This window comes from Mustela nigripes, chromosome 11 (assembly GCF_022355385.1).
Source record: "Mustela nigripes isolate SB6536 chromosome 11, MUSNIG.SB6536, whole genome shotgun sequence".
Classification (NCBI taxonomy): Eukaryota; Metazoa; Chordata; class Mammalia; order Carnivora; family Mustelidae; genus Mustela; species Mustela nigripes.
This window is the reverse complement of record NC_081567.1, coordinates 21,234,899-21,259,319: the sequence shown is the minus strand read 5'-3', so window position 1 is coordinate 21,259,319 and position 24,421 is coordinate 21,234,899. Positions and strand designations below refer to the sequence as shown.

The 24,421-nt window shown below is 50.4% G+C and overlaps 1 protein-coding gene across 3 annotated transcripts; it reads left to right on the top strand.

The window, feature by feature from the left end:
• The first annotated feature begins 36 nt into the window (after positions 1 to 36).
• Positions 37 to 22,314, top strand: EARS2 (glutamyl-tRNA synthetase 2, mitochondrial). 3 transcript variants are annotated; one of them, XM_059415124.1, is made up of 9 exons: positions 42 to 284; positions 2,679 to 2,834; positions 5,953 to 6,142; positions 9,400 to 9,872; positions 11,192 to 11,300; positions 13,793 to 13,946; positions 14,068 to 14,198; positions 19,399 to 19,534; positions 19,970 to 22,314. In XM_059415124.1, the coding sequence occupies exons 1-9, from the start codon at positions 146 to 148 to the stop codon at positions 20,051 to 20,053; spliced, it is 1,572 nt and encodes a 523-aa protein (XP_059271107.1). In that variant the 5' UTR covers positions 42 to 145; the 3' UTR covers positions 20,054 to 22,314. The 3 variants fall into 3 exon arrangements, with proteins under 3 accessions (XP_059271109.1, XP_059271107.1, XP_059271108.1); XM_059415125.1 differs by lacking the exon at positions 42 to 284 and adding an exon at positions 1,964 to 2,144; XM_059415126.1 differs by lacking the exons at positions 13,793 to 13,946; positions 14,068 to 14,198 and having other exon boundaries at positions 37 to 284.
• Positions 22,315 to 24,421: the final 2,107 nt, after the last annotated feature.

Below are 24,421 nucleotides of genomic sequence, written 5' to 3'. Positions count from 1 at the left end.
GCCGCGCTGGGGGGCGTGGACTTGCAAAGTAGGAGAACTGCGCCTTTAAGGGGCGGGGCCGCGCCCGCTGTGGCAGAAGCGGATTGGCTGGGAGAGGCCCCGGAAGTGATGCACGGGGAAGCCCACGTGTGCGCTTCCATCCCACATGGCGGTGCTCCTGAAGAGGTTGCTGCAGTCGGCGAGGCACCCTGCGGCCTCGGGCCGGCCCACGGGACGGCGCGAGGCCAGCCTGGGCACTGACCCCGGGGCTGTGGTGCGAGTGCGGTTCGCCCCTAGTCCCACAGGTAACCTTGGCGGACGTGACGCTGCAGGTCGATGTCCCCCGTCCCGTGCCCGCCCCCTGAATGTTCCCGGACGAATCCCTTCCGGTGGAGTCTGACCGGGGTGGGGGGTGGGGGTGCAGCGAGACCCCATTTGACAGAGGCAGAAGCAGGTCCACGAGCGTAAATTACTCATACAGCCAGGAAGTTCTTTGTGTGCCATCCCTTTAGGTCTCTCATCCGCGTACTCAGTAAATGCGTATCGAATACAGACCGTGTACTAGGTACGGTCCCAGGCCTTGGCATACAGTGGTCGTCGGGCACGCACGGCTCCGGTTCTCAAGAAGCCTACACGGGAGTGGCCGCGACAAACCACGTGCAAAAGGAACTGCCTTTAGACAATCGCATGGGCCATGTGAGAAATGAAGCAGGGTAGGGACCCGACGGCTAGGTAGGAAGCTCAGAAAGGCCTTGTTGAGGACGTAGCATTTGGGCTGAGAACCCAAAGACAAGCTAGCCGCCCAGAAGCCTGCAGGAGGAAAGAGGAAGCTGCAGGTGCAAGGCCCTGTGGTTAGTGGTGTTGGTGCTCAGCAAGCCAGAGAGTGAGGCGGGGGGCTCATTGTTTACCCTAGTGGAGATCTTGTTAGGGCCTCCCCGCTAGTTCCCCCGGTTTTTTTTTCTCAAGGAGCCCGCCACCTGCCCTCTCAACACGGAGCGTGCCTCTCATTCTGGACCTTAGCGTCTGCATGTAAGGCTTCCCTGTGTGACAAGACCCCAGCTACACAGAGTGACAGGATCTTTCACTGCAGGCAGTCGGGTGCAGAGTGGGCTTCTCAAACCATTGTGACAGGACTGGTTCTGAACTCCCCAACGATTATGGATCAGTATTTTCATAGAACCAATATAAATGAGTAAGAGGAGAATTATTAAAAGCCTACAAAATGTCAGCCTATGTTTATTGGGTTCACCGATACAAAGTTACTCTGTCAGATTGCTATTAAGTTTCTAAACGTTTATTCTCCGTTTCCCTTCGTGGTTGTGAACTGGCAACAGTTTGCAGACCAGCATTGGTCTGCCCCCTTCTTTGCAGAGCACTCAGTAGCTGGGTGCCAAAGGCTGGGATTGTCGGGTCCAGATTGCTGGTTTTGCCACTTCTCAGCTGTGTGACATGGGCAAATTGCATATCCTTTCTGAGCTTCTGAGCTTTACCCTCTGTCAAACACGGCTAGTGATGGTACCTGTCTCATGGGTTTGCGCTAATGCAGCTGAGGCACTTCGCAAGGACTGGTACTCCTAGAGCTTAATAAACAATATTCTCTATTATAGTTCTCATTTTCCTTGCTGATTTGCATACGGAAAAGGCTGTTGACTACAGACAGATAAAAGAATTATCAAGCAACTGAGACCACTTATTGCTGAAATTAATGGAAAGCTGTGCTTCGATCAATATTTAGGTCTCCCAACAGCTGTGTAAAGGAGGTTTCCATTTTTTGTTTTTAATCTCTAACAGATGAGACTAAGCTCAGACCAGTGAAGTAGAGTGCCCAAGGGATAGCAACCAATAAATGGATGCAGAATTTAAATCCACATTTATTTGATTTAAGAGGTCTTTCTTTCAATTACCGAACCCCCATCTTCCATCTTGGGGACCACTGATTTTTGTGGTAGCTTTGCGATAACTAGCAGAAAGTCACACATAATCAGTGTTGAATGGGAGTTTACCTGACTACAGAAGAGGCCTTCATGTCCTGTGCTGCCTCCTGTTCCTGTAAATGCAGAGAAGCTCATCGTGGAGACGGGGCTGTGGCCTGGACAAGAGAAGACAGGATAAGGGGAAATGGCAAAATGCTTAATGTGAATCTTTCAGCCAGGAATGATGGAAAGGTAAAATCTTAGGAGTTTGAACTTAGGTGAAGAGAAATACAGTGGAATCAACTATTACTTTTGCTTATTGCTTGAGGTCAAACTTCAGATGAAAATCAAAGTATATGCAAAATGTAATTGTATGACATCTTCAGTTTGTAATTAATTTTTTTTTAACCCAAGCACATTGTTGAATTTGCACACATTAAGTGCGCATGTGATATGGTTTCCGTGGATAATCCTCTGCTTGTCCTCATTTGTGTAAAACTTGGCCTTGAAGCAAATCTCAAAATAGAACAGAGGGTGCAGCTGGGGAGAGTTGGAGTCTTTACAACATCACACGCTGTAAGACGTGTCTGCTACTTCCAGAATGAGGGGCTAAGCGAGTGGACCACTCCTGTCCTCTGTGGCCATCTGACTCGGTCCTGGTTAGAAAGATGGGATGGGGTAGCTGTTTTTTGAGCTTTGATATCCCTGGGACATCCTGTTCCAAGCGGGGCTTGCTAGTCAGTTCATCTTCCCTCTCTTGTCTGAGCTGTTCTCTTCTTTTCTCAGGCTTTTTGCACCTGGGTGGCCTCCGCACTGCCTTGTACAACTATATTTTTGCCAAGAAGCACCAGGGGAGTTTCATCCTTAGGCTGGAGGACACGGATCAGACCCGCCTTGTGCCTGGGGCAGTGGAGAATATTGAGGACATGCTGGAGTGGGCAGGTGAGGCAGGCCGGGGAAGGACCCTCCTCCAAAGGGGAAGAGGGAGCAGGGAGAGGTCTTCTCATGGGGCCCAAGATGGAGAATGAGGACTTCCTGGAGAGATGGGTACATTTGTGCTGCCTCGGGTGGCATGTGCCTCCCTAAAACACACTGAAGCTCCCTGAGGAAAAGCTCCGAGGCTGTTCTGGGGTTCCTGTTCTTACCTCAGGATTTCAGGTCCTGCTGGGAGCCGACAGGAAACACAGGCCAAGCATAAGATGGAGCTGGAGAGGCGCGGCCTGTAGTGAGCAGGAGAAAGCTCCCGCCCCCTGTTCCCGTGTGGGAATGCTGGCCCAGTTCGTTCAATCTTCTCACTTCCCAGAGGAGCCAGAAAACCAGGTTTTTATTACTTTTTTTTTTAAATGAATACTTCCTATTGTTAAACTTGAGCCCAGATTTTTCTTTTTTTAAAAAACCACATTGTGTGAGCCAAACAAAATGTGTGCAGCCTCTAAAATCAGTCTTAGGGGACATTTAATCCAGAGGCCTCCTAGACACCAGGAGGACAAGGAGGGGTGTATGTTCCCTGGGTCAACAGTCGTCTGTCTGTCAGGGCAGGTATAACCAGTTAAGCTCCACAAGGAAAAATACCAAGACTTTTATGAGATGTGTATCTTATTCTCAGTTAAACTATTAACGAGACTTTGGGTTCTCAAAGGGCAGTCACTGATTTCCTTTGTACCTTCTGTCATAGAATGTTATAGTAGATGCTTAATCAGGATTAGTTGAATAGGAGTGTCTGGGTGGCTCAGATGGGTAGGCGTCTGCTTCCAGCTCAGGTCATGATCCTGGGGCCTGGGGATTGAGCCCCATGTCAGGCTCCCAGCTCACCCGGGGCATCTGCTTCTCCCTCTCCCTCTGCCTCTGCCTCCCTCCCCTGCTTATGCTTTCTCTCTCTCTCAAATGAATAAATAACATCTTTTTAAAAAAAAAAACCAATTACTTGAATAAAGGAATTCATTCACGAAGATCACTTACTATAATGAGGGTCCTGTTCCAGCCCTGAACAGAGACCAGTGCCCAGTAAATAGGGGAGGACCGATGAACAGATTAATTTCTCCTCACCGTGACATTAAGTGTTGATGAGTGCTGTGGAGACAAGGGTAATAGGTTGGGGAACTGGCAGGGAAGGGTGCTGTCTCAGTCAGGGTGGTCTTCTTGGAGGAGATGACCTGAAAGCACGAGATTGCACAGTGAAGGGCCAGCCATGTGGTTACCTGGGCGAAGACTGTTCAAAACAAGAGGGCAGAGCAGATAGGAAGGCCCTGCTGTAGGGTGTGTTAGAGGAGCGGCGAAGATGCCGGTGTGGCCCAAGCACAGTGAGAGGAGCAGAGGGACTGCACATGTGAAGACGGGTTGGCCAGAGCCAAACCAGGTAGCACCAGGCAGACCAGGATGAAAACTTGGATTTCAGGGTGCGCCTGCGACCCGTCAGGTGCTGTACTAGACACAAGCAGTACAGTGATGAACAGGTCCCACCCTCTGAGCCCCTGTGTGGCACAGTTTCGTGAGCGTGGCCTGCAGTGCCTCAGCAGAGCTCCCCCACACCACCCCCTAGCCTTGTGGTGAGGCAGAGGGAGTGGCTGATTTCTAGAGCTTCCTGCTTCAGGAGTCACTCTGTGTTTTTTGTTTTTTGATTTGTTTTTGTTTTTGCTTTCTGTGGGGTTTTTAAATTATTGTTACTATTTTGTAATTGACATATAATTCACCTGCTGGGAAATCCACCATTTCAAAGTGTACAAATCGGTGGTTTTTTCCGTATATTCGCTGTGGTATGCCAGCCATCACCAATATCCAATTTCAGAGCACTTCCATCCTCCCAAAACAAAATCCTGCCCTATTAGCAGTCACTCCTATTCCTGCTTCCTTTCAGCCCCTGGCAGTCGCTAATCTATTTTCTGTCTGTGCAATTTGCCTATTGTGGACACTCTCAGGTAGATGAAACCAGATAATACATACTTTTAGTGACTGGCTTTTCCTTAGCAGAGGGGGTTCGGTGCTATAGCACATGTCACTACTTCATTCGTCTTTGTGACCAAATAATATTCATGGTATGAAAATACCACCTTCTGTTCTTCAGTGGTTGGGCATTTGGATTATTTCCACTTTTTCGACTTTTTTTTTTTTTTTAAAGATTTAGAGAGAGAGCAAGGGGAGAGGCAGAGGGAGAAAGAGAATCTCAAGCAGGTTCCCTGCTGAGCACAGAGCCCAACTCGGGGTTCAGTCTCATGACCCTGAAATCATGACCTGAGCTGAAATCGAGAGTCGGACGTGTCACTGAGCCACTTGGGCGCCCCACTTTTTTGAGTCCAATGAATGGAACTGCTGTGTACGTTTACTTACTAGTTTTTAACCTGAACATACATTTCCAGTTCCCCTAGTAGAACCACTCTTAAGCCCTGGGGCTTTCCAAGTGCTGAACATGTTATGATTAGGCCACGAAGGGGGTCCCACATCTTCAGGATCCCTCTGCACAGCTTCTCAGACGCAGAACCAGGGGTCCAACTGGGGCCTGCCGGGTTGTGCCCCAACCCATGCTTCCTTCTCCTGAGGGCTGTTCCAGGCCTGGGCTGCCCTCCCGCGCCCTGGGGACTGATGGATGGAAAGGAAGTGCAGTCAAGAGCATGGACTGCAGAGGTGCCTCCGTGACTCCTCATCTGTCGGCCCCACGACCTTGAACCCTTAGCCTCTGTTATCTCTCAGCTTATCTGTACCAGGAAAATCGCAAGCAATAGTAATGACCTCGAGGATTGCCCTGAGGATCACAAGCTTTCCTGTATGCCTGCAGCACATCAGACAGTGCCCAGGAGCCAGTGCTGCAAGCATCTTCATTATTATTATTCATTTTTTAAAGCTTTTTATTTATTTATTCGACAGAGAGAGACAGCAAGAGAGGGAACACAAGCAGGGAGAGTGGGAGAGGGAAAAGCAAGCTTCCCGCCAAGCAAGGAGCCCGATGTGGGGCTCGATCCCAGGACCCTGGGATCATGACTTGAGCCGAAGGCAGACGCTTAATGACTGAGCCACCCTGGTGCCCCCATTATTAGTATATGGTGATCATGGTCTCTTGCTGTCACAGGCATCCCGCCTGATGAGAGTCCCCGCCGGGGAGGTCCTGTTGGGCCCTACCAGCAGTCCCAGCGTCTCAAGCTATACGCCCGGGCCACAGAAGCGCTGCTGGAGTCCGGCGCCGCTTACCCCTGCTTCTGTTCACCGCAGCGGCTGGAGCTCCTGAAGAAGGAGGCTCTAAGGAACCACCAGACGCCCCGGTGAGAATCCCATCCTCTCAAGGTTTCTTGCCCAAAGTTGTGTATGTCCCTGGGCTGTTGCTGCATAACAGATCACCCCCAGACTGTGGTCACTGCATGGCCTGTGTGGGTCAGGAGCCTGGGCTCAGCCTAGCCAGCTCCCTCGGCTCAGGGTCTTTTGCAAAGCTCCAGTCAAGGTTCGGGCCAGGTTTGCGGTTTTCTCCACGCTTGGCTTGCGGAGGATCTGCTTCTGTGTCTCTCGTGAGGCTGTTGGCAGACCTCGGGCTGCGCTAGCTGTTGCCAGGAGATGCCAGCTCCTTGCCATGCACAGGGCAGATCCTGGCACAGCAGCTGGCTTCTCTTCGAGTGAGTCAGACGGAAAGCAAAAGAAAGCAAGCAAGACAGAAGCCAGAGTCTTTTCGTAACCAAATCAAGGAAGTGACATCTCATCACTTCTGCTGCATTCTGTTCATAAGAAGGCAACCATAGGTCCATCCTGCACTCCAGACGAGGGGATGCCGCAGGGGCAGAGACCCTGGAGATGGGGCTCACGGAGGCTGTGACAGAGCTGCCTGCCACATTAGCTCTCGGGCAATACTAACGTGTCATTGCAAAATGTTTTCAGGTCCAGAGAGATACAGATGCAGAGATCTTTCTGAACCCTGATTCTGGCCACTCAGTTGCTCTTGCCATAGACAAATGGCTGTTAGAAGTTTCTTTTTTTTTTTTTTTTGTTGCTCCTTTTTAAAGATTTTTTTTATTTTACAGACAGAGATCACAAGTAGACAGAGAGGCAGGCAGAGAGAGAGAGAGGGAAGCAGGCTCCCTGCTGAGCAGAGAGCCAGATATGGGACCCGATCCCAGGACCCTGGGACTATGACCTGAGCTGAAGGCAGCGGCTTAACCCACTGAGCCACCCAGGCGCCCTGTTAGAAGTTTCTTAAGTCTCCTCCAGAGATGCTCCACATAGACCCTGAGAAATGTGTATTGTTTCTCTTCTCCCCACGTTCCAATGCAGCACACAATATGCAGACTGGGCAACTTCCCATTCCCACTTAACCATCTCGAGGAGACCCAGTCTGCGCTGGCCCATAGGCTTTTTCTTTGGCTTGGGCAATATTCCGCTGTACAGAGGTACCTGCCCTTAACCAGTTTCTTACTAGGGAATCTTTCTGCCATTTTTAATCTGTAGTTCTAACAGAAGAGCTGGGGTGGATCACGGGGACATACATCGTTGTGTGCACACGCGGAGCATTTGTTGGAGACCTTCCCAAATGCGGAACTCCTGGGCCAGTTTGGAGCTTTGATAGACACTGTCCCTGTGGCCCTTGACCACCTTGATTCCTATCAGCAGTGGCAGCAGGACACCTGCGTTCTAGTCATTTATTTATTTATTTGGTTGGTTTTAAATAATTTTATTTTTATTTATCTTTTTATTATTTTTGTTTGCGAGAGAGAATGCATAGGCATGCGCATGCAGGGAGGGTGGGTGGAGGGGCAGAGAGAGAGAGAAACCCAAGCAGACTGCACGCTGATCACAGAGCCCAATATGGGGCTTTATCTCGTGCCCCTGAAACCAAGACCTGAGCTAAAATTGAGAATCAGATGCTTGACTGGCCAAGCCACCCAGGCACCCCTATTTTTAAAGAATTTTAAAAACTTGTTTTAAGTTTATTTAAATAATTTCTATACCCAAAATGGGGCTTAAACTCATAACCTCCAGATCAGGAGACATACATTCTCCTGACTGAGCCAAGGCTCCACACGCACTGTGGGGCTTGAAGTCACAAACTTGATATCAAACTTGAGCCACCCACGTGCCCCTCATCGCAGCATTGCTCTTTTATTATAAACAGTCTGCTTGTCCGTTGGCAGAAGGTTCTCTTTTAAAATCATGGTCAAGTTCTGCCATGGAGTTCATGCAGCCGTTTACCGATTGAACACTTAGCTCTGTGTTAGGAGTGTGTTTTCAAGCTTTACGTTTTCTATCAGGATGCTTTGGGGAGGGGCGCCTGGGTTGCTCAGTGAGTTAAAGCCTCTGCCTTCGGCTCAGGTCATGATCCCAGGGTCCTGGGATCAAGCCCCGCATCGGGTTCTTTGCTCTGCAGGGAGCCTGCTTCCTCCTCTCTCTCTGCCTGCCTCTCTGCCTACTTGTGATCTCTGTCTGTCAAATAAATAAATAATTTTTTTTAAAAAAAAGGATGCTTTGGGGAGCAAGTAATGGAATGCCCTGTGGAAAAGGGACAAACCAGGGGCACCGGGCTGGCTTGGTTGGTGGAGCACTCGACTCTTGATCTCAGGGTCATGAGTTTAAGCCCCATCCCGGGGGTAGAGTTTACTTAAAAAAATAAAGAAAAAAAAAGGGACAAGCCAGAGTTTCTCATACTTTAATGTGCAGACAGCTCACCTGGGGATCTAGTCAACACGCAGACTCGGATCCACCAGGTCTGGGATGGGGCCCAGGATGCTGCATTTCGGACAGGCTCCTTGGTGGGGCTGCTTCTGGGAGTCCACAGACCATACTTGGAGTAGCCAGGGCATAACTGACAGACATTTGCCACTTCCTTTGCAGAAATCTGGAGGTGAGGCAACAGCTCTTTCTGACCATGAGTCCTATCCCTGTGCTTTAATAAGACCACTTTTTGCACCACCCCCCCCCCCCCCCAAAAAAAAAAGTCTGGAGGTGAGAGACTCAAGGATAAAACCAGCAGCTTCAAGACATCAGGGCTGCATTTTGGCTCCTCCCGGCCTCCCCTGCCCCACCCCCTATCTGTTGTACGGGGCTTCAGTAGCCCCAAGCGTCTCTCCTCATAGGACAACAGCTAAAGAGCACAGAAGCAGAAAGCAGGGAATAAAAAAGGGGGTTTTCCTCTTGTGGCTTTCACTCCTTTCCGAGGACCCTAACCTCCCCTTCCCCCAAGCAGACTTTTACTTGAGTCTCAGTGAATGTAGTGGTCTTGCCTGGCCCAGCGGCTGGCATGGGGGAAAGAGATTGCACGGTCGGCTACACCAGCAATGATTCCGCCCCTGGGCTCTGCATTTCTCCATTTCCTCGCTAACGAAGAAGAGGGACAGGTTGGCAGGTGGGCGTAAGTGTCTGCCGTGTTATTATCTCACTCGGTTTTCCGCCATAGCCCTCTTCTTACGCCTGTTCGAGACTGGAAAGAAGGCTAGAGAAGTAAAGGACTTGGCAAGCTTACCTAACTATCAGAGATGAAGACAGAACTCACCTGTGTCTTTGGTACCCTGAGCTACTGTGCTACTCTGCTTCCTGACAGGTATGACAACAGGTGCCGGAACCTGAGCCAGGGGCAGGTGGCCCAGAAGCTAGCCCAAGGCCCCAAACCTGCAATCCGCTTCCGCCTGGAGGGGGAAGCACCAGCCTTCCAGGACCTGGTGTACGGCTGGAATCGGCATGAGGTGGCAAATGTGGAGGGGGACCCAGTCATCCTGAAAAGCGATGGCTTCCCCACGTATCATCTGGCCTGCGTGGTGGACGACCACCACATGGGCATCAGCCACGTGCTGCGTGGGTCCGAGTGGCTGGTCTCCACCTCCAAGCATCTGCTTCTCTACCAGGCCCTGGGCTGGCAGCCTCCTCGCTTTGCCCACCTGCCCCTGCTGCTCAACAGGGATGGCAGCAAGCTGTCCAAGAGGCAGGGGGACATTTTCCTGGAGCATTTCGTGGCCGCCGACTTCCTGCCGGATGCCTTGCTTGATATCATCACCAACTGTGGCTCGGGGTTTGCAGGTACCCACCCCTGGGAGATTCCAGCAGCGAGGAGCGGGGGGGCTTTGGTTCAGGCCTGCCTGGTCTTCAGCCCTGGCTGCTGCCACCTGCAGCCTGCCCAAGTTCATTCTTGTGTTTATTGAACCAGAAATTGTGTTAAATGCTGGGGCTACAATAGCTAACAAGATAGATGTAACCCCTGCACTTAAGGAGCTATAGTCTTGAGCCTCGCCTGCTTCATCTGTAAAATGGGGATAAGGGACTCCCTCAGAGGGTTAGGATGCACTGAGTTCATGAGTACAAGGCAGCCAGCCAAGTGTCTGCCACACAGTAAGCACAAAAATTACAGATCTTTTTTTTTTTTTTTTAAAGATTTTATTTATTTATTAGAGAGACAGCATGAGCCAGGAGGAGGGGGAGAGGGGGAGGGAGAAGCAGACTCCCCTCTGAGCAGGGAGCCCAAGGCAGGGCTCAATCCCAGGACCCTGGGATCATGACCTGAGCTGCAGGCAGCCACTCAACCAACTGAGCCACCCAGGCCCCCGAAAATTACAGATCTTACGATGATGATAATTATATTACTACCACTGTGGCAAGTATAAGTTCCAGTAGTATTACGAAGCTTACTATGACCCTAGTTTACTCCAGCTGAGCCTTTATTTGGCCCAAGACTTAGAACGCAAAGGTTAAAGCAACAGCAAATTAGGGTGACCTCTTTGTGGAGGGGGTTTCTGAAAAATGCGGCAGTGGTAGTCTGCTTATTGTTCCTTCTGCTGTTACCTGGTTTGCTCCTTGAAATATCCTTGGGAGGTATGTATTATCACTGCTATTTCTAAGAGAATTGAGCGGCTCAGAGACGTTTACTAAAGTCACACAGCCTGTAAGGGACATGGCAGAGGCCCCCTTGAGGGCCGGGCCTGACCACACTGCCCACCGACTGTATGGGGCGGGGCTGCTGCTCAGGAGGAGGGGCTCCCAGCAAAGTAGTTCTCAACCCTGCCTATGCTTGGGAGTCTCCTGGGAAGCCTGTAAAGTGCACTGATGCTCAGACTGCATCCCAGAGCAGTGGAATCACAGTCTCCAGGCACTGCTGTTCCTGCGGCTCGCATCTTTGGGGGCAGTGAGGGTCATTTAGCCTGATTGTTTTCAAACTTGTTTCTTTCTGAGTGACAGAATCCTTTCTGCAAATGAGAGCTCATTCGAGCCCTTGATCTAAAAAAGAGCTAGAAGGTAAATCCCTTCAGTTGGAATGCAGTGGGGAGCCCAGAAGGTGCTCACCCAGCCTTCCTTGTGACTGAAAGGAGAGGCAGGGGGCTGAGGCTGGGCATGTCTGCTTGCAGAGAACCAGATGGGCAGGACCTTGCCGGAGTTGATAACACAGTTTGACCTGACCCGAGTCACCTGCCACTCAGCCCTGTTGGACCTGGAGAAGCTTCCCGAATTCAACAGGTGAGTGGGGAACCTGTGGTGGGGGGCGGCTGGTGGGAAAGGGCTTTCTCGATGATGATGGGCCCGGGGCAGAGGGTCTAGCAGGCTTTGGAGTCACATGGACCTGATTTGACTGTGGGCTCAGGTGTCTAACATTCTGTGACCTGACACAAAGTTTGTAAGTCACCTAAGCTCCCTCTCTTTCCTCTTCTTGAACATGGGGCTGATAACAGGACCCACCTTGTGCAATTGTCTTGAGAGTTCAATAAAATTAAGTGTTGCGTCAAAGTCCTTGCGCAGCCTCTGGCACATAGAAAGTGTTCAGTACGTGGTAGGTGCTGTTTTTGTTATTGCTATTGTCCTGCCCATCCCGGGCCTGGATTCTGTTAACCACGGCCTGGAGAAGGGGGATCTTCATCTTGGAATCACCCCCCATCTCCCTCAGCCAGCGGTGAATGAGCACTGTCTCGCGGCACCTGTTGTACATTTCACGTAGTTCTTCACTCAAACTTCTAAACCCAGTTACGGTTCAGATCACTGTTGACATATCCGTCTAAGGGCCTCAGTGATAAAGCCAGCGGACAGAGGTGTACTTAAGGGACAAGGGACTCAGTGCCCTCTCCTGAGCACTGGTTTGGAAACAGGCTTCTCAGTGCTTTACTTGTGTGAGCCCAGGGAATTCACATGGACTGCAGGTGTTTTAAGGATGTTACTTCATTTATTTCTACCGTTGGACTTCTGAGGTCGGTTGCCCAACTAAGCTCTATTTTGCAGATGCAGAAACTGAGACCTAGGGCAGTCCCATGACTAGCCCATGTTCACACAGTAAACAGCAGGCTTCTCTCGAGTGGGGCATTCCGGAGCGAATGTAACTTGTACGCTACCTGATTATAGGGGAAGCAGTATCTCAGGGAAATGGAGACAGGATGGGGGAGATAGCTGGTGACCCATTCTAGTCCCCCCCCCCGGAGCATGAGGGCAGCCAGAGGAAGGTAGAGGTGGGCTTTGCTCAGTATGAATCAGGGAGGAGATGCAGTGTTGGAACCGATGGCTGTGGGTCTAATGCAGGTAAAGCTGTCACGTTTAGATGTTTCTAGCATCAAGCCACTGCTGTGATTATGTCAGTGCTAGTAGTAAAGGCAGTAATAGCTGTCACAGCAGTCCTAGAGGTGCAGTGGGAGTAGTAACAGTAAAGACCATCTGTTAGCACTTCTGCCTCCCGGGCCCTGGACCGGATGAGTGTTATCTCAAGCTTGGCCACTAGGGTCCCTTAATTGCTTGCTTTCCACTGTCTCATCTTGCTGCTAAGGCAGTCTTAGGAACTGTTTCAGCATGTGGTATTAATTCCTTTGTAAGAAAACCGTTCTGTTTTTCGGAGAGTTGTATGCTCTAGATAGCTTCCCAGAGGGTCTCCTCCTTCCACCACTGACACGCGGGAGCCTCTGTTCCGACTCCCTGCCCACCTCCAGTGGCCTTGAGCTCTGTGCTTTACAGATGGTCCCTCATTTAATCTGCACAGTGCCCTGTGATGGAGGCCCCCCACCTCCCATCATCCCCATGTGATTGGCGAGTATCCTGAGGCTCTGAGCGTGCGTGTAACTTGCTGCAGACATCTCACAGGGCTGGTCTCATCCGTAGGCCTGGCTGGTTCCAGAGCCCAGGAGATCCCCACCGCTGCTGCCCACCTTCCGCGCCAGGGACCAGGGCGAAGTGCCTGCAGATTGGCCCTCAGGTCCCTCTGACATTGCTGGGGGCAGGGTGAGGGCAGCTTAGCAAGGGGACTGAGGACTCACAGTGCCTGCTTGGAGGCTTTGCTGCTTCCAGAGAGGGAACAAGGCAGGAGAATTCTAGAAAGGTGAACATTCGAACTGATAAGAAAACCTGAACGTTTTAACTCTGAACGTTGGATTGAAGCAGATCTGTCCTCCAAACTGTCCCCTGGCTTTGAATCCTCCAAATCCGTATTCTTGACCTCTGCCTTTTTGTGCCAGAGCCCCCTGCTTAGAGCTGTGCCAGGAGGCAACACCGGCAGAGTCTGTCTTGTAAACTCAGGTGTCTGTAGAGGCCAGGCCAGCAGCATAGGGGAGGGTGGCCGCCAGGAGAGGCCCTGGAGAGCAGAGGGCTGGGCAGACTGGAGTGTTCTGTGCCTGTGAGCTGGGCCTTCTCCACTCCATGCTAGCACTGAAGCGTGAGGAAGGCGGGCCCTTTGCAGCCAGATCTTCAAATTTCCTGAGAGAGGCCAGAAATCTCTATTTTTATGTGATCTCTTCCTTGTTTAAAATGTTAGCTCCTATTTTAGAAACAATAAAAACAGGATATCTCTCAGGGTTGCTTGGGACTCTCAGGCTGCTGCAGACTTTGGCTAGATCCCTTTCCTGTATATTGTTTCCAGGGTGTGGGATGGGCAGCTCACATAATGTGTCATGCTTCCACCCCCCACAAGCTCCCCTGCGGGGAGAGGGTTTGGGGCTGGTGATGCCAGAGTCAGGACAGTCCCTTGGCCTCTCTTACAGGCTGCACCTCTGTCGGCTGGTGAGCAGCGAGACCCAGAGGCGCCAGCTGGTGGGGAAGCTGCAGGCCCTGGTGGAGGAGACGTTCGGGGACCAGATTCAGGACAGGGAGGTCCTGGCCCCAGCCTACATGGAAAGGATCATCCTGCTGAGACAGGTGTGGCGTTGAGGAGTCGCAGGAGATTGAGGGAGTGGCTGGTGCCCCGTCACTGCCTGTCCCGGTGCGTTGGAGCCCTGTCCACAGCGCTCCCAGTGACTGCCTCTTACCCCCGACCCAGGGTCACATTTGCCGCCTGCAGGATCTGGTCTCGCCAGCATACTCCTACCTGTGGACTCGCCCTGCAGTGGGCCGAGCACAGCTGGGCGCCCTCTCAGAGAAGGTGGATGTGATTGCCAAGCGTGTGCTGGGGTGAGTTCCTACAGGCCAAGCCCAAGGCTCTGCATCCGACTTCCCTCCCTCTCCCAGGACCCTTCTCCCAGGGCTGACTGTGAGGTCCCCGCACCAGCCTCCATGGCTGGCAAGAGGGTCTGGACAGAGCTGATTGGGTCTGTATGGAAGAGAGGCTTCCCCAGAGGACCCCAGACCCTCCCCGAAAGGGGCGGCATGTTTGGGCTTTGGGAGTGGGTCCCCGTGGCTTCCCTCCCAGTACCGCCACTTACCCGGTTATTCTCCTGCCCACACGGCGTCGCTGTGGCCAACTTACCACACCTCTTTGAGCTTCCATTTCCTCGTCTCCAAGGTAGAGATGACATTACAGTCCTTACCACGACAGGAACAGAAGTACAACCAAAGCTGACTTAAGCCGAGCCTCATGCAGGAGCCAAAACTGTGTCATCAAGACCTACTTTTTCTCTCTGCCCCTTTGACCTTCTGTTCCACACTTCTCCATGCTGGCTCCTTCCTCTGCAGGGAGTCTGTGCTGGGTGGGTGGAGGGTGGGACTCTATCAGACGACAGAGGGGACAGAGCTGACCCATGTGGAAGTGGCCATCCGAGGCTGGAGAGCTTTTCCCATGTCTCAAGGGTCTTGCTGTCCCTAGATTTTGCTCTGGTCTACGCGGTACATGGTGGCTCACAGATCATCCACAATGAAACCAGAACAAGAAGGAGGACAAGGGAAGGACAGGACACTCCTTCCCCTTCCAGACCTGACTTACGGGTTACACGTTCATTTCCGCCCGTATCCTGCTAACTAGAACGCCTGTCTTGGCAGCCATAGCAAGCCACAGGGGAGTTTGGAAAGTGTCGATTTTTTTTAACTTGGCAGCCATGAGGCTGGCAAAAAATTTTGTCTCTGCCTGTGAAAAGGAGAAACGCTGGAAGGGAGCATTAGTAGCCTCTCGTATCTGCGCCAACACCACAGAGCCTCAGCCGTGTCTTGCGATGAGCTCCGATGGAGCCTGGTTAGCCTTGTTGTCCTGTCTCCGAACCAGTCATTAAAGCCTGGAGAGCGTAACGTACCAGTCAGTGCAGGTTAGCTTATCCTTCTCCTGGGTTCTAAATGGACCCCCAGCCAGGGCACATGGGCTGAGAATGGGAGCCAGGCGATTCCCCAAGATTTGGGCTATCAGGAGGAAGGCAGACGGATGGTGGGCAGCAAAACCCACAGTGTCCTCTTTACTTATCTCCTTCCGCCTTAATTGCAGAGATTAAAGTAGGTAATAAGTGTTTGCTTGTGCACATGCCCTCAGTGGGCTGTTTTATACGTTCTGTACATTAGGTACATAGATTCATGCGAGGGCTGTGTGTGTGTGTGTGTGTGTGTGTGTGTATACACACTTAAATTCACAGCAACCTAATGAAGGAGCAGGTTAAAATGTTATCCCCATTTTATAGATGAGAAAATCAAGACGCAGAGAGGCTAAGTAACTTGTCTAAAATAATAGTAAGTTGGAGGAGCAGGAATTCAAACCCAAACCTTGTAGGCTGGGCCTACAAGGCCTTGTGTTTCTCTGCAAAGTGCTTGGAAAGCACCTGATTCCCGGAAACCTAAAAATATTGTTATAATACACATTGAGAAGTGATAAGAAAATAAGCATGCGGCCAAAAATTACAGTAACATACAAATGGTGCAAGAAGGTCTATTAGCAAAAAATGTGTTGTCTGTCCTCTTGCCCCCGACAGAAACGCACCACCGTTAGCAGTTTCCTTTGCGTAATGTCAGAGTATTCAACCATACGGGTATATGACTCCATTCTTAGAAGTTCTTAAATTTTAGATGTAGTATTTTGGTTAGGAACACATTCAGATCTCTCAAACCTGGGTCTAAAGCCTAGAAAGTATAAAAAAGGTAAATAATCGGGAAACCCATTTTTATCCTTGATCCCCACCGACCTAGTTCCAGAACCCTCTGTCCATACCTACTACTATTCCTAGTTAAATCTAAAGGAGCCTTCTTTTTTTTTTTTTAAAGAGTTTATTTATTTATTTGACAGAGAGACAGAGAGCACAAGCAAGCAGAGCGACCGGCAGAGGGAGAGAGAGAGAAACAGGCTCTCTGCTAAGCAGGGAGCCTGATGCGGGGCTTGATCCCAGGACCCTAGAATCATGACCTGAGCCAAAGGCGGCCGCTTAACCAACTGAGCCACCCAGGCGCCCCAAGGATCCTTCTTTTTTTACACAAAAATACGGTAACACTTTGGTGTGTTTCTGGTTTGTTGTCTTTTTCACTTAAGATACTTGTGGATCGGGACGCCTGGGTGGCTCAGTTGGTTAAGCAGCTGCCTTCGGCTCAGGTCATGATCCCAGCGTCCTGGGATCGAGTCCCACATCGGGCTCCTTGCTCCGCAGGGAACCTGCTTCTTCCTCTGACTCTGCCTGCCACTCTGTCTGCCTGTGCTCACTCTCTTTCTCTGAAAAATAAATAAATAAAATCTTAAAAAAAAAAAAAAAAAAGATACTTGTGGATCAGGGGCACCTGGGTGGCTCAGTGGGTTAAAGCCTCTGCCTTCAGCTCAAGTCATGATACCAGGGTCCTGGGATGGAGCCCGACATCAGGCTCTCTGCTCAGTGGAGAGCCTGCTTCCTCCTCTCTCTCTCTGCCTGCCTCTCTGCCTACCTGTGATCTCTGTCTGTCAAAAAAAAAAAAAAAGGTACTTGTGGTTCTGCTCAGTGCTTAGAGAGCATTCTGATTGTTTTCTGCAGCTACACCAATCCCGTTATGAAACCACATTACCATGATTTATTTAACTCGTTTCCTGCTGATAGACATTTGGACTGCTTCCAGATTTTGCTGTTAAAAACAATGCTGCAGTGAATAGCCACATATAGACATCATTAAGCAGGTTTGCAAGTGTATCTCCAGGATTAATTCCCAAGAGCCATTATTATTAATACTCCTTTAATTTAGGGCATTCCACCATAGGGGCTCTAAGTTCTAATTCACCAGGACCATTGCCTTAACTCCCCATCCCTGCCACAGGGTTAGGCTTCAGAGACAGTCTGAGGCTCCCACTCAAGGCAGGAAAACCAATACCCAAGCATTCCAGAGCTGCCAGATTTCTCGATGTCCCTTCTGTGTCCACGCCCAGCTCTGAGCCAGCTCTCACGTGTCCAGAGCTGCCATTGTTGGCCACCTGGGACCTGTCACTCTTAAACCAGCTCCTTGGCAGCCTGCTTCCCCACAGTGACGTGGAGGAGAATACCTGTTTTTTCCCACGCTACGTTTTATGTTTTCCATGTTTTGTCTCCCGGATTTTGGAAGGAACAGTTCTCACATGGCCCAGTTAATAATGCGGTAAGGATGGTTACTCTGGCGTCCCATTGGAACTCAGTTGCTCAAATACTAGAGTTAGGGATGGAATCTGTCAGTCCGCAGCGGCAGTCTCTTCACGTTCCTGCTGAATGCAGCCCTCTTCACGAAGCCCGGCCCTGGAAGGGGGCTCCCTGGATCCCGACGTGCGCAGGCGGCATCATAGTCGGCCTCGTGGATCGTCCGCGCCGGCAAAGCTCTCCAGCCCCAGCTCCTGTGCAGCATTTCCAGTTTGGAGTCCCCGTAGTAGCCAGAGGAAACTGACATGGCGCTGGCGAACAGACCCACCCCACCCTGCCCCTGTCCTTTGCTCCAGCTCGGAGTCGTTATGAGTGTTCTTTTTTGGCAAGTGCAGTTCTGAGTGCCTGGGGAGTCTCTTGAAACTCGAGCGCACGAGTGAGAGAGGATCTCAGCTGGATCTCAGGAAAGTGGACCGAGGTGGCTGGCCTCTTGCATTTTGGGTCTGAAGTGCCTCAAGCTGTGTGCAAAGAATGGTTGTAGTAAGAAGGGGGCACCAGGCCGGCTAACACGGAGCCCTGTCCTCGGTGGCCCCCAGCAGCGGACACCATGACCTTCTCCTGCTTTGGGAACTTTCACCGTGGCCTACTTCACGTCCAAGTGCAGCAGCCTGCTGAGTACAAGGCCTTCTGGAAGCGCATGCAGGCTGGGGTCACCTATCTCTTCGTGCAGCTGCATGAGGTGCTGTTCCTGGCCACCAGGAAGGTGGCATCTGTGACTTCACTGCAGAGTTCATAAAGGCCAGTATGGATGTGCAGGTCTGATAGGCCTAAGTCTTACCGTGTCCCAGAATGGAGGCAAGGGGGCATTGTTGCTGCCCTAAAAATTAAAAAGGAAGGAAGGAAGGGAGAAAATGTGTGTAAGCAAGTTGGTGGCAGTGGTGGTAGGGGGCTGGGGTCTCCTGCTATCTTTCCTCCTGCACTTCTGTGCGATTCACCCCTCCCCCTCATCCCCAGGAGTCTTCCTTCCACTGCATTTCAGGTAATTTCCCAGAGAGCTTCCTTCTTCCACCCTGTGTCTAACCTGTTCTTAAGTTCGTTTTGTTGTTGTTTTGAAGATTCTCTTGCAAGGTCCCTCAGCTCTTGGACAGAAAAATGTCAGCTACTTCATCTTTTAATGAAATACAAGATCAAATACTTTGGAGTACTTACTGTCTATTCAGGCAGTGAATGTACTTAGTTCCTGACAAGTTTTAACTTAGCCCTACCAGCACCCTGTGAGGTGCAGCCACTTTACAGATGAGAAAACAGGCATAGAGATCACTTAACATTGAGGTAGAAATTAGTAAATTTCTTATTATGGAGTTTTCCTATATTGAGCTTGGATTATCTGTGAATGTGGTCCCTTGGTTGTTTGTCTTCCTCAGCTTGGATGGGGATGAGGATAATAGATCTTCCTTCCCTCCCTTCGCCCCCAACCAGGCTTGAATACAGGCCTGAAGAGTCCCAGCTGACTGTTAATCTTCTGAAATCCTCCCTCTCACGTACTGGCCACTGGCCCATGCAGGCCCCCATAGACTGGCTCTTTTCTAGTCTTTTGTTGGCTTTTTTTTTTTTAAGTTTATATATTTATTTGCTTACTTATTTATTTATTACTATTATTATTTTTAAGTAGGCTCCATGCCCAGGGTAGAGCCCCATGTGGGACTTGAACTCACAACCCCAAGATCAAGACCTGAGTTGAGATCAGGAGTCAGACGTTTAACCAACTGAGCCACCTAAGCGCCCCTATTTATTTTTTTAATAATCTCTGCACCCCGCATGGGGCTTGAACTCACAACCCTGAGGTCAAGAATAGCATGCTCTTCCAACTGAGCCAGCCAGGCGCCCCTCTCTTCTAGGCTTTTAGAAGGACCCGATACAAGCTTTACTCAGGACATGCTGAATAGCAAACTGAAGAAGGTATCCGAAGGCCTGGAAGGGACCAAACACAGTACTGTGATGCGGGTCCTCCGCGTGGCCCTCAGCGGGCAGCTGGTAAGTGGGCAGATGGGCCGGATGGTTCCCTGGAGCTCCCCATTCATCCATTCAGCTGGCATTCACTGGCCGGCAGTAAGCTCTGATCTGGGGGTACAAAGACAAATGGCGCAGGATCGTCCCCTTCAGTCATTCAGCAGATAGTATGTATGGAGTGCCCACTGTGCGCAAGCACCATGTCGGGTACAGTGGGCACAGCAGTGAATGAAACCCACTCCCGGCCTGCCTGGAGCTGGCCATTGACGGCCGGGGAGCGGGGGGTGGGGGGCGCCAAGAGCACGGGCTCCTGGGAGTCAGCCTCAGCCGCAGAAAGTAAAGACAGTAGAAGGCTAACTGTGCCCCTTGGGGTGCAGGCAGCAACACTGGGGTTCCCTGGGTATTCGCTCATTCAGCAGTTTAAGGCAATGAGGCCATGTTTTCTCTTTTCATTCTTAGCAAGGACCCCCTGTAGCCGAGATGATGGTGTCCTTGGGAATGAGGGAAGTGCGGGAGCGAATACAGAAGGTGCTTTCCAGCTAGAGAGAAGATGTGCAGGAGAGTGGAGACGGCCCTAGGAACCTGGGCGGGCCTGGAAACCGCCTTCAGAGGGAAGCTCGTGGAAGGAACCCCGAGTGGAAACAGTCTCTGAGTGCACACGCTGCTTCTATGGCCTCTTCTCATCTCATGTCTGGTCTGGACGGCACGTTAACATGGCGCCGGTTAGGGGCAGGTTCACACTTGGCTCAGGCTGCCAGACAAGTGCCTTAAACAACAGAAAATGGTTTTCTCACAGTTCTGGAGTCTGGAAGTCCAAGGTCAAGGTGTCAGCAGGTGGGGCTTCCCAGAAGTCTCTCTCCTTGGCTTGCCCACGGCCACCTCTCTGGGTCCTCACGGGGTCTCTCTGGGTGTTCACATCTCCCCTTAAAGGGACGTGGGTCAGGTTGGAGTGAGGCCCATCCTGGTGGCCTAGCTGTAACTTAAACCCCAACTTTAGGGGTCCTGTCTCCACATCCAGTCATGTCCTGAGGTCCTGGGGGTTAGGGTGTCAGCATGTGAGTGTTGAGGGGATGCAGGTCGACCCTTAACAGTGTGGCAGCTTCCTGGACATTGGGTCTCGGTTCTCGGGGCCTATTGGGATGTGGAGCAGGGCAGGGTGGCTGGTGCATGCAGGGCTGAACTGGGTGGCAGACCCTCTGGGGCGTGGGAGAGGAGAAGTGACCGTCTGACGAGGGTGAGCACTGCGTTTTCTACTGCTCTTTGGCCTTGCACGGGGGCGTCCTGTCTCTCCTTCTCTAAAGGTCATCCCTTTCTCGCCTCAGTTCTCTAGGACTTGTCCTTGGGCTGGAGACCTTCACCCTGCCTCTTTCACACCTTTTTCTTCATGTCTACCTCTTCCTTCTGCCCATTTTTGTAAGTCTTCATCTACAGGTTTCTGAAATAAGATGTTCTTTTTATTTATTTATTTAAGTGATTTCTATGCCCCAAATGAGGCTCAAATTTACAACCCCAAGGTCAAGAGTCACATGCTCTTCCAGCTGAGCCAGCCAGGCACCCACCCCTGAAGTAGATGTTCATACTGGGGTAAATAGAAATGGAAGGAAGATGATGGCTGTGTATAAAGACCGTACTGGGAAAAGAATAAATAAAATAACAATTTTTTAAAAGATTTTATTTATTTATTTGACAGACAGAGGTCACAAATAGGCAGAGAGAGAGGAGGAAGCAGGCTCCCTGCTGAGCAGAGAGCTTGATGCAGGGCTCCATCCCAGGACCCTGGGATCATGACCTGAGCTGAAGGCAGAGGCTTTAACCCACTGAGCCACCCAGGTGCTCCAAATAACAATTTTTTTAAAAGACCCTACTGGGGCTTCTGTAGAGTTTCCCCATGTGGCAGCCAGCCTCCAAGTGAGAAACACGGTCGCCCATCCCCATTTAGTTTCCACAACTCTGTAAGAGAGATATTCTTATTTGTGTTATAAGTAGGGAAACTGAGGCTCAGAGGAGTTAATGAACTGTCCCGAGGTGGTAATGTGAGGCAAAACAAGGATTTAAACTCAGACTTAGGACAACCCGGGGTCAAGTTCAACTCTTAACTGCAGAGTGACATCAGAGCCTCTGCTTCTACAACACAAAGCACAGTTACAAGAAACTGGCTCATGAGTTGGTAAAGCTGCTGCCACTTCCTCAGTTGGAGGGAGCTGTCTACAAGTGGCATGTGTCTTCAGATGGGGGGGGGTTGCCCAGTATTGTGGGTGTGTGTGAGGGACTCCACACATTGGAAATAACCTCAAGTCCGTCACCCTGTGCTTCTGAGAGCATAGTGAAGTGGTAAAGGCCATGGAGGCCAATTACTAGATCCAAAAGCCAGTTCTACCACCTACTCACCATGTGATTTCTGTCCCTCAGTTTCCTCATCTGTAAAATGGGGCTGGTAAGTTTTCCTTTCTCAAAGAGTTGTAAGGATAAAAATAGATGCTATATGGAAAGTTCTTAAAACTGCCTGGCACTAGGGGAGCCTGAGCTCAGTCGTTAAGCATCTTCCTTCAGCTCAGGTCCTGATCCCAGGGTGCTGGCATCGAGCCCCGCTTTGGGCTATCTGCTCAGCAGGGAGCCTGCTTCTCTTTCTGCCTACCTGCCTCTCTGCCTACTTTTGATCTTTCCCTCTGTCAAACAGATAAATAAAATCTTAAAAAAAAAAAAAAAAAAAAACTGCCTGGCACATAACCAATGTTATCTATTACCATCATCACCACCAGTATTTTCATTCTTAGAAAGGACAGTCTTGTTTGCAAAGCATAGAAACAGACTAACTTTAAAATATATATATATATATATTTTTATTTATTTATTTGAGAGAGAGAAGGAGCAGGGGGTGGGGCAGAGGGAGAGGGAGAAGCAGCACCCCGCTGAGCTAGAAGCCCAACACAGGCCTTGATCCCAGGACCCAGAGATCTAACCTGAGCTGAAGGCAGATGCCACGCAGGCTCCCCTCCCCCTAAACTAACTTGAACTACAAAAGGAAGAGAGAGTTAGGACTCTCAGAGATCCAAACAGGAGGACTTCCAGCTAGACCTTTCAAGAGATGAAATCTGTACCTGCCAACCTGCTGGGACCCAAGAAGCTCACTTCTGTCCCTCTGAGACCACAGTCTCTAACCTTCAGCTGGGTCCACTCCACTCATCTTCCCTCTGCAGGCCGGCTTTCTCTTTCTCTCTGTACTTGGCCAGCAACTGCCCCAGCACTAAAGCCGAATTCTCTCTTATCCTACATTCCCAGTTAGATAACTAGCATTCCATGTCCAGATTCCCAGGAGGAATCTCATGGGCCTCTTTAGGGTCAGCTGTCTACGCACGGTTCAGTCAACTGTGACCAGTGGGACAGTCCCACAATAGCACCGTGGCTGCAGGAGGGCCCACCGTACTGAGTAGGGAGACTGGTTCCTTCCCCTCAGCACATTCTCTGTGTCACTCAGGATCTTTTCTAGAAAATGATCGTTCTGTAACCACATTTGGAATTTCATTCCCATTGCCTTTATCCTACTTTGTTTCTACATAATACTTATTCCTATACGAAATTATATAGTATACTTGAATGTGTTTACTGCCTCCCTTGCTCTAAAGAACATAAGATTAAGACGGGCAGGCAGTCTGTCTCGTTCTTGGTTATAACCATAGTGCCTGGCCTATTGCCTGACACACAGTAGGGAATCAAGTGAAGATCTTATGGGAAAAATAAGGGCCCCATCAGTCAGAACAGTGGGTTCTTAGAAGTGGCAGTAATCTTCTGGTCTAACTGCCAAATTCTAATAGTTTCCCAACATCACTGCAAGATTTGCAATTGTGGTTAGCAGGCTGGTCTGTGGCCTGTAATTTGCTTTGAATCCAGCTCTCTGTGAGGCATAGCCTTTTTTCTTTTTTCTTTTTCTTTTTTTTTTTTTTTTTAAGATTTTATTTCTAAGTAATCTCTATACCCTCCCTACATGGTGCCTGGACCCACGGCCACAAGATTAAGAGTCACATGCTCTCCTGACTAAGCCAGCCAGGCGTCCCTCTATGAGACAGACTTTGGACAAAGACTCTGAAGTGAAGGGTGGGGACAAATGGAAGTCGCCTATTCATCAGCTAATATATTCGTCGTATGACAAAACTGCTACCTTCCCAGGGACCGAGAGTGTTGAATACTTAGACAGTGAGTACCCTCTAGCTGATAGCAGGGTCCAGAGAGGGAGGCTTTTATTTATTTATTTATAAAGATTTTATTTATTTATTTGACAGCAGAAATCACAAGTAGGCAGACAGGCAGGGGCGGGGGGCAGCAGGCTCCCCGATGAGCAGAGAGCTCAATGTGGGGCTCAATCCCAGGACCCTGGGATCATGACCGGAGCAAAGGCAGAGGCCTCAATCCACTGAGCCACCCAGGCACCCCATTTTTTTTTTAAGATTTTATTTATTTATTTGATCATAAGTAGGCAGGCAGAGAGAGAGAGAGGGAAGCAGGCTCCCCACCGAGCAGAGAACTGGATGTGGAACTTGATCCCAGGACCCTGAGATCATGACATGAACTGAAGGCAGAGGCTTAACCCTCTGAGCCACCCAGGCACCCCCAGAGGGAGGCTTTTAGTAAGTTCAGGGGTACCAGAAGCTTTATAGATGAAGTGACCTTTGAACAAGGTTCTAAGGGGTGAGTAGGAGTTTCCCAGGTCTCTGGGTGTTGGAAGGGTATTCCGAGTAAAAGGAGGAAAGGAGAACTTCACAAAGATGAGCATGGTTGGAAGTAAGAGTAGGAGTTGAAGGGGTGTAGAAAGTGGCTGAGAAACCAGGCAGAGGGAAATTCCAAATGGCCCTTTTTTTTTCCTTTAAGATTTTTCTTTATTCGACAGAGAAAGAACATGTGCAGGAGGGGCAGAGG

What these genes read in the sequence shown, in the direction of transcription:
- EARS2 (XM_059415124.1), top strand. Translation starts at nt 146, where the DNA reads ATGGCGGTGCTCCTGAAGAGGTTGCTGCAGTCGGCGAGGCACCCTGCG. An exon ending in CTGTGGCTCGGGGTTTGCAG is followed by an intron (nt 9,873 to 11,191) that starts GTACCCACCCCT and finishes GTCTGCTTGCAG; the next exon opens with AGAACCAGATGGGCAGGACC. An exon ending in GGATCATCCTGCTGAGACAG is followed by an intron (nt 13,947 to 14,067) that starts GTGTGGCGTTGA and finishes CCCCCGACCCAG; the next exon opens with GGTCACATTTGCCGCCTGCA.